At 49.5% G+C, this 9,455-nt stretch overlaps 2 protein-coding genes across 2 annotated transcripts; both read left to right on the forward strand.

Annotated features, from left to right (window-relative positions):
* Positions 1–3: 3 nt before the first annotated feature.
* LOC113940822 (feather keratin Cos1-1/Cos1-3/Cos2-1) lies at positions 4–252 on the forward strand (the record flags this gene model as incomplete). The annotated part of the gene is made up of 1 exon (XM_027631973.1): positions 4–252. A coding segment is annotated over one exon (249 nt), but the record flags the coding sequence as incomplete, so codon positions are not given.
* A 2,878-nt stretch (positions 253–3,130) lies between these two features.
* On the forward strand, positions 3,131–4,362 carry LOC113940823 (feather keratin Cos2-2-like). The gene is made up of 3 exons (XM_027631974.1): positions 3,131–3,152; positions 3,666–3,672; positions 4,053–4,362. Exons 1-3 carry the CDS (start codon positions 3,131–3,133, stop codon positions 4,360–4,362), a joined length of 339 nt encoding a protein of 112 aa, XP_027487775.1.
* Positions 4,363–9,455: the final 5,093 nt, after the last annotated feature.

The raw sequence follows: 9,455 nt of genomic DNA on the forward strand, positions 1-9,455 counted from the left end.
GCCAACAGCTGCAATGAGCCCTGTGTCAGGCAGTGCCAGGACTCCACCGTGGTCATCCAGCCCTCCCCCGTGGTGGTGACCCTGCCCGGGCCCATCCTCAGCTCCTTCCCACAGAACACCGTGGTGGGATCCTCCACCTCCGCTGCCGTTGGCAGCATCCTCAGCTGTGACGGAGTGCCCATCAACTCCGGGGGCTTTGACCTCTCCTGCATCACCAGGCGCTATGGTGGCAGGAGGGGCCTCCCCTGCTAAAGATACTGGGAAAGCCCTGATGAGACATCTTGAGAAATTCAGAACATGGTGTCAGGCAGAGGATCTAGGCTTTGGGTGCTGTTTGCAGGATAGCTGACCGAACTTGCCTTTCTCTCCCTTTTCATTGTTTGCATCGGTGCTGCAATGTTCTCCAAAGGCCAGATTGGTGGGGACCATCTGTTTTTTCCTCCCTTTTTGGGACAGGTAGACAAACATCATGCAGGAACTATTCCACAGCCAAGGAACACAGGCTCTCTGCTGCCCTTGGTACTCCCTGCACCGCTGATCTGCGCTTGCAGTAACTTTGTTTCTGTCTTTTTTTTCAATAAAATTCTGCTGCATTCAAGTCTGGCCTCCATGTGGTTCTTTCCTCTGGTTATACTCCTGAATGCCAAAGGAGAAAGGTGTTGCTCAGTGGTGGAAGGGGCTGAGCATATAAGAGACCCTTACCTATTCAGAGAGGAATGGCTTTTTGGGGCACCATGGAGGCGCAGATCTTTAGGGAACCATCCCTTGGAGGAAGACATCCCCAGCTGCTCTGCTTCCAGACACCATCAAGCCTTGTTTTGATGTGTCTCTCCCCATAAATTCCCAGGAAATTGGGAGACCCTGAAGCATTAGCAGCCCCACGAGCTCTTCAGGAAGAGTGTTCCTCTTGTTATGGCCAGAGCTGCACCGGGGGTGTGGGTGTGAGGGTTTTGGACATAATCTGCTCTACAGAATATCAGGAGTTGGAATTTGAGGAACAGCCTTCATGTTGGACCATGACTTCTACTCCATCTTCCTCTTACCTCCACGACCCAATAAAAAGTGAGCACAAATATCTATTGAACACTTTCTTTTCCCTATGCCGTGTTCCTTTAGCTCAGGACATGTTGATTCCAAGGTCTCAGCCTCTGCCTGACACAGCACCAGGCTGATGGGCTGCACTGGTACATTTGGCATTGGCTTGGACATGAGGCAGGGACTCGTCTCACACCAGACAGCACTGACACTGCAGCGAATGCAAACTCACTCGGGCATAGCCTGGATGAATCTGGCAGAACTTCTCAGCCTTTCTCACTGTCCACAGAACAAAACTCACACTTTTGAAGTCCCTAGATTGGGGGAGAGCCATGTCCTGGTCTGGAGAAGCAGGGAGCGAGGACTGCAAGCCATGCTTATCATTCCCAATATTGTTTACACTGAATTAATCTAAGGGTCCAAAACAGTGTGAAAACATCTTTGCTGGGGCCTGGAATCATCATCAGCAGACTGTGAGCTTTGAAGGAGTAGGAAAAGGAGGACTGAAGATACAGAAGCTTGCATTTCAGTTCCTGTGGTGAGGACAATTATCTGCCAGGTTTGTTCTCTTGTTCAGCTGCACTGAAGTTCCCCCTGGCTCTGGCTGCTCTGTGGAGCTTATTGACAGAGCAGTGGAGAGTGACACTGCCATGAGTAGAGCAATCTCTCACGAGGAGGGACACATATACACACACCCTTGTGCACATCAGAGTGGAATCATGCACAGATTTTTGCACCCGTGTACATTCACACAATCCCAGCTGCACACAGGACACAGAAAGTCACAGACAGCACAGCTTCTGACAGGAAAATCCTGCTTGTCAAATCTGATTTCATTCTACGACAAGGTGACCCACCTGGTTGATCAGTGGAAGCCCTTTGATGTAATCTTTTTGGATTTCAGTAAAGCTTTTGATACTGTCTCTCCCAGGATCCCTCTGGACAAACTGTCCAGCTCAGAGCTGGATAAACACATCATGTGGTGGGTGAGCAATTTGCTCATGGGGCGAGCACAGAGGGTGGAAGTGACTGGGGTGACATCAGACGGGCACCTGTCACTAGTGGGGCTCCACAGGCTCCATTTTGGGCCCTCTGCTCTTCAGCATCTTCATCAATGACTTGGACACAGGACTGGAAGGGACATTGAGCAAGTTTGCAGATGACAGTAAATTAACAGACAGACAATAAGTAGTAAAAGTTGTTGACTCCCTTAAAGGCAGGGAGGCCCTGCAGAGAGATTTCAATAGATCAGAGGACTGGGAATCACCAAGCATAGGAAGTTCAACAAGGGGAAGTGCCAGATCTTCCCCTGGGGTGGGGCAACCCTGGATCTATGGACAGACTGAGAATGAGATGCTGGAAAACAGTGCCAGGAAAGGGCCCTGGGGGTCCTGGTGGGTGCCAGTTGGCCATGAGTCAGCAGTGCCCTGGCAGCCAGGAGGGCCAACCCTGTCCTGGGGGCATCAGGCCCAGCATCGCTGGCTGGGCCAATGACGGGATTGTCCTGCTCTGCTCTGCCCTGGGGTGGCCTCACCTCAATATTGGAGCAGTTTGGGGGGACACAATGGAAGGAAGGGATTGAGCCATTAGAGAGTGTCCAAAGGAGGCCACAAGGATGGGGAAGGGTCTTGAGGGGAAGGCGTGTGAGGACACTGAGGGCACTTGGTGTGTTCAGCTGGAGAAGAGGAGACTGAGGGGAGACCTCATTGCAGTTCCAGCTTCCTGGGGAGGGGCAGAGAAGGGGCAGGCCCTGAGCCCTGCTCTGTGGGGACCAGGGACAGGATCCCAGGGAACGGCTTGCAGTTGTGTCAGGCAGGTTTAGTTTGGATATTAGAAAAAGCTTCTTCCCCCATAGGATGGTTGGGCACAGCCTCAAATCTGACAGAGTTCAATAAGTGTTTGGATGATACTCACAGGCACATGGTGTGACTCCTGGCGCTGTGCTGTGCAGGACTAAGAGTTGGACTCTGTGATCCTTGTGGATCCCTTCCAACTCAGAATATTCTGTGAAAGAATCACAGTGAACTGTGGCCTCTTCAGTAGGCAAGTGGAGATAATACTGGCAGGGCTAGAGCATTCTGAAGAAGAACGAGGCATGGGCCTCACAGACCTCTCAGGTGCAGAAGAGAAGTATGAGAAACAGTCCAGCAGAATTTTTCTGGGTTCATTTTTAGGCAGGATAGAGCAAAATCCAGGAGCTGAGCCACTTCTTGCCAACAGGAGCGCCAAAGACCCCCAAAGCAGTGATCCAGACTGACATAATTTGCTTTTACTAGACTCTTTCAGCATGTGAGATGAGTCCTCTGAATCATCTGCCTACACTGATGTGTTTTGCTCCAGAAGGGCTTGGGCCTCTCATCTTCTCACACAAAAAAAACAAAGAAAAGCGTTCACAAGGAAATGTACCTGAAACAAAGCAGGAAATGAAACACAGACATTCAGGAAGCCAAGCCACAAACCATAGAATTAAATGGGATGTTTTGCATATTAAATGGGATGTTTTGCAATCAAGATGAGTTTCTCAGAAAATGATCATGTCTACCAGGGATGCCTCTGGCAGTTTGGGGAAGTAAAGGTCCATAATAAATGCTTGCTCAGCTTCTCCACTTCTCTCGCCTCCTTCTCCTCAGGAATCAGGTAAGTCTGAAGCCCCTTCTCCTTCTCTGCTTTCTCTAAAGGAGATCTCACTTCCATGGACCTCTCAATTGATTCCAGCTCTCTTCTAGGATGGCTCTTGGGATTGCTTTTCATGGGAGAGAGAAGTAGGGAGAAGGTCAGAAATGGAGGAAGGCTGAGACTTGTGTGCAGGTGGCATCTGCACTCGGGGGCTGAGCAGTAGCTGCATAGGAGCTGGGGGCTCTTTTTGGGCCCTGGCAGGATGAGGGCAATAAGCCCTCGTACATCTCTGCACAGCCTCCACCTCCTGGCTTGTCTTGTATCTTGTCTCCCTCATGGTGTGGTGACAAGCTGCTTCTCACACATCCCCATTTTTTGCTTCCTCCCTGCCCTCTCTCCAGGCGCCCTTTGTGCCCCAAGACGTGTCCTGCACAGAGCTGTCCCTGTGGCCCGACCCCGCTGGCCAACAGCTGCAATGAGTGCTGTGTCAGGCAGTGCCAGAGCTCCACCGCTGTCACTGAGCCACCGGCTGTGCTGGTGACCCTGCCCGGGCCCATCCTCAGCTCCTTCCCACAGAACACCGTGGTGGGATCCTCCACCTCCGCTGCCGTTGGCAGCATCCTCAGCTGTGACGGAGTGCCCATCAACTCCGGGGGCTTTGACCTCTCCTGCATCACCAACTGCTACCGTGGCAGATGTCCCCCCTGCTAAAGCCCCTGGCAACATTGTTCAACAATCTCCAAGACCTCCAATCCTGGTGCTGGACTGAAGACAGGTTGGCTGCCATATGCCCACCAAGATGCTCTACCACTGCCCTCCACAACTAGACAGGGGGAGAAAATATGATGAAGGGCTCATGGGTTGAGAGAAGAACAGTGAGAGATCACCTAGACTTTACCATTATATGCAAAGTAGACTCCAGGAAAATAATTACATTTATTTCTAATCAAAATCAGAGCAGGATAATATAAAATAAGGACAAATCTAAAACCACATTCTTCCCACCTCTCCCTTCTTCCTAATCTCAGCTTCACTCCTGACTTCTCTACCTTCTCCCACTGAGTGGCACAGGGGTACAAGGTGTTGCAGTGTTTTGTTTCTGCTGCTCCTTCCTCCTCATGCTCTTTCCCAGCTCTAGCATGGGAAGATTCCTTTACAAACTTCTCTAACACGGGACCTTCCCACAGGCTGCAATTCTTCACAAACTGCTCCAGCACTGATCCTTTCCACAGGGTGCAACCTTTCAAGAACAGACTGGGTTCCAGTGTGGCTCCTCCACAGGTCCTACCAGCAAACCCGCTCCAGCAAAGCCTTTTCTCCATAGGGCCACACTTCCTGCCAGGAACCCGTTCCAGATCTCCATGGTGTCACAGCTTCCTTCAGGGTACATCCATCTGCTCTGTCATGAGGTGGATACCTGCTCTACTGTGTACCTCCATGGGTTGCAGGGAAATCTCTGCTCCAGTGCCTGGGGCTCTTGTGTCTGCTGTTTTCTCTAATTATTCCACCCTTCTCTCCCAGCTGCTGTTGCACAGCAGTTTTTTACCTCTTCTTAAAATGATAACAGGGAAGCAGTACCAACATCACAGCTTAGCTCAGCTCTGACCAGCAGTGGGTCCACCTTGGAGCCAGTGGAATTGTCTTCATCTGACAACTCACAGAAGCCACCCCTGGGACCTCCTTCACTACCAAAACCTTGTTACATAAAGCAGATACACTCTTTATATAAAAAATTGAGGGGAAGGTGCAAAGAAGACTCTTCTCAGAGGTGCCCAATGACAGGACCAGAGGCAATGGTTACAAGCTGAAGCACAGGAGGCTGTGTCTGGAACATCAAGACACTGACTGAGCACTGGAAAACAAATTATCCGGAAAAGTCTTGGAGTCTCCGTCTTTGGAGATCTTCAAAAGCCGTCAGGACATGGTTCTTGGCAACTTGCTCTATTTGCCCTGAATCAGAAGGGTCATTGGACTAGGTGGCCCCTTCCAACCTCAACCATCCCATGAAATGGTTCTCTAAAGGGCTTTTTACAAAATAAGTTTTCCCACAGTTGCTCTGGACTTCCAAGATAGCAGAGAAGGAGTGTTTCCAGTGCATGCCCGTGACCTAAATCTGCAGAGGCGACTTTTAAATTTTCATGCTGTACTCTTTGGTCATAAATCACCTTCTGCATCCTCCAAAGGGGCCTTGGTGTCTGTTGCCCACTTCTGCTTGTTTCTGGTGATACAGTGGTGCACTATCAGAATATTTTTAGGGTTGTTACTGTCTATATTTACACTGTAATACTGTAACACTGTGACTGATCCAACACAAGCTACCTCAGTGCCTCAAGATAGATCTTTCCTCTATTTGTTATGTTATTTAAAGTGATGCCTTTGACCTCAAAGTTACATTTTGCTCTAGACTGCAAGAAGTCATAGGGGCTTAGGGACCAGTGACACAAAATCCACAATATACTCATCTGCCGAAACCCTGCCTGTCAATTCACTGAGCAGGGGCATCCCAGTCCCCTGACTGACTCAGAGATGTAACAGGGTCTGTGTCAAGATAAAGGCAATGGTCTGGCAGGGAAGTTGAGTGTTTGATTGTAAAACTCTAGGTGTGCATATGCTGTTGAGAAACAAGCTATACAAATGTCAGCATTGTTCTCCAAGATCACATACCCATTGGTGTGGTTCCATGAGTCAGTATCTGTACCCCCATCAAAAAAAGCTGGAGAAAAGAAACAACCATGCAACTTATCTGGCTGTCTTACAATGTCGATGCTGAGTAGGTCTGAGGTCTTTCCAAATTCTCTCCATAAATAATTTTAAAACATCTTTGCCATTTGGTATTTCGCTGGGGGTGTTGGTGGCGTTTGCTTACTGTGTTCAGGTCACAAAATTACATCTTCTTTTTGCCTGTGAATTGGAAAGTTTCGACAAGTTTCATGTAGTGAATGATGTAAATTATTACCTCTGTATCCCTCTAGATATTGTCTAGCTCCAGCCTTTGGATCAGCCAGTGCCACTGATGAAAGTGCTCCATGGAGGCCATGAAATGCACTTTCACTTCCTCTGCCCCTGTTGCATTTGAGGGTGGGGGCCAAAATGGACTCTCAAAAGCTGTCTCAGAACTTGGGAGTGCAAAAGGCAGCCTCCACAGGGTAACATCCTCATTGGGGAGGGAGGGAGAGAGATAAAGGAGACACAGCATGTCCTCACACAAGGAAATCCCTAGGGTGACCAGCCAAGGATTTCAGGGCCCCTTCCTCTCAATACAGTCACAGGCAACACTACTAGCGAGCTCCAGGCCAACATCACTTGCCTGCCCTGCAGCCATCCAGCACTTGAGTTGAGTCTTCTGCTGGCATAGAATAATCCTGCGCTGGAAATCCTGGAGCCTCTCAATCCCTGCACTCAGAAGCTTCTGTGAGGGAATGTGTGTGACATACACCAGGAAAATAACAGGTAGTGTTGGGGAGAAAAACCACCCAGCCCATGTCATTAGCTGGGATGTTTTCCATTCACCATGAGCACCCTAGGAAATTGCCACTTCCACAGCAGCCACCTCTGGCCCTGGGGCAGATTGGAGCCACCACAAAACCCAGTCCAACTCCTTGCTCTGTCATCTACCTCTCTTTCTTCTTTTCCTTTGCAATCTAGGTGAGTCTGAAGTCCTTTCCTCCCAACATTTTTTCTGGTCATGCAGATGCATGATCTTCCATCCAACGCTTCCATCCAGGATTTTGGTGCTCCTTATCATGGGAAGGGGAAAAAAGCAAAGATCTGACTCAGAGACTGTCTGGAATGTGCCTGAGGAGGCCCTTCATTGAAGAAACAGGTAGCAGCCCCACTGGGCCTGGTGACACTTTGCAGTATCGTGTTTGGATGAGGCCAAGAAACTTTTTTGTCTCACCACCCAGCCTCTACCTCCTGGCCTTTGAAACATTCACAGTGGGGTGATGGGCTTGTGACTTGTGAGCAACTGCTCCTCACATGTCCCAGTGCTCTAATTCATTTCAAGTGTTTCTCCCAGGTGGAGCTCAGGCCCCAGACATGTCCTGCTACACCCCGTGCCGGCCCTGCCAGCCCTGCGGCCCGACCCCGCTGGCCAACAGCTGCAATGAGCCCTGTGTCAGGCAGTGCCAGGACTCCAATGTCTTCATCCAGCCCTCCCCGTGGTGGTGACAGCAGCTTACTGGGAGCCGAGCTTGCCCCAAGCCCAGCCATAAGAGCATGTCAGTGCAGCATTGCTGCCTCCATAGGAACTGGGGCTGGTCCCAGAACACCATTTCACTCCTAAGAATATGACCAGGCCACCAGGAAGTGGTAAGGTCTGCAGTTATTCCTATCAGCTACCAGAGGAGATATCAAAACTGCTCCAAAGGAGGATGGGTGTGATACCTGTTTTGGCATGAACCCAAACTACAAGTGGACCCAGGCTGAATTGAGTTCATTACAAAGAACACCAGTTTAAATACAATGCTTGAGTCATGACACGTGATCTCTTAACCAATGGCATTAAAGCACGCCACTGCGCATGTGCCGTAGAATACCAAGGACTACAGTTCCCAAGATGCTTTGCTACACAGTTCCTGTAATATGAACCGCCACAGATGGGTGGTCCCGTGAGATGGGGCTGTTGATGTCACTCACTGTGGCTGCAGAGCTCATGCTGTCATTAGGCTTGATGCAAATCCTCTCCCCTTCCTCGTTGGTGAGGTGAAGGAGCGGAAGAAGCCAGAGATGCAGCAAGAGCAAGAGTAGAACGAGGTGTCCCTAAAGGGGCACAAGGCCAAGAAGTATCAGAAGTACATGGGAAGCAAAATATCCCTGACAGCATATGCTCTGCTTGGCTGAGGCCTGTCCCCTTGTGCAAAGAAGCTCTCTGAATGGTCCAGAGAAGTCTTATGTGGGGAGAAGTGGCAGCTCCATGAAATCCGTGGGACTTGAAGAGTTTAAAATATTACAGAGAGTTAGGCCTTTTCCCATGAGAACAGTGAGGCTAATTGGATGTTTCCATGGACACAGCCTTGAGTTTTAAGGAGTACAGGGGCGAAGCTGTTTGGTTGTGTGCAGGTGTTACATTCCTGGGTGTTTTTGCAAGAATATGTTTATATTCTATGTGTGTGGGAAAGTAGAAGCGAGCGAACTGAATAAAAGCTGCTGCTTCTTTGGAGCAGCAGACATCCCTTTGTCTCATCACCGTGTTGTGTGTGTGTGTTCTTTTCTCCACGGACCAAGACCTATTGACATATACCCCACAACAGTCTTATGCATGCACACATGCATTCCTGATCCTGCCAGGCTGAAAACATCAATATCTGATGTCAGCCTGGACAGAATAGAGGGATGGAAATTGTCACAGGCATTGTCAAAGGCACTAAGAAACCTTAGATCATCACTCATGCTCCTCTCCATTTAGGGATTTCCACTTTCATGGAAGTTAGGGGATGCAGTTCTTCTGGAGCTCTGTGTCAGCACCATTATCTTCTCAAGAAAAGTCTACTGTGGGAAGGTCCACCCTGATGGGGTTTTGAGGAAAACTCAGAGAACAAAATGAAGTTTTTTATTCAGAGAAAAAAGAAGCTTTTTTGACAGGAACTGGTTGCAAGGCTCAGGTTGGTTCCTTCCAGCCCTTGGTGCTGTGCAGAGCACACAGAGAGGAGAATGGACAGGCATTCTCTGTACAGCACATGACAAATATTTTCCTGTCCTAGGGTGCACACAGGGAAACCAGTTCCAAAGCAGGGGTTCTTTCACCACCTTCTCCTACTTCTCAAGCCATGGACATTGACCCCTTCTGGAAGAATACAATGGCC

This window comes from Corapipo altera, unplaced genomic scaffold, assembly GCF_003945725.1.
Source record: "Corapipo altera isolate COAL_440 unplaced genomic scaffold, ASM394572v1 120092, whole genome shotgun sequence".
NCBI lineage: Eukaryota > Metazoa > Chordata > Aves > Passeriformes > Pipridae > Corapipo > Corapipo altera.

Coding starts and splice junctions, on each gene's coding strand:
- LOC113940823 (XM_027631974.1), top strand. CDS start 3,131: ATGGGCCTCACAGACCTCTCAG.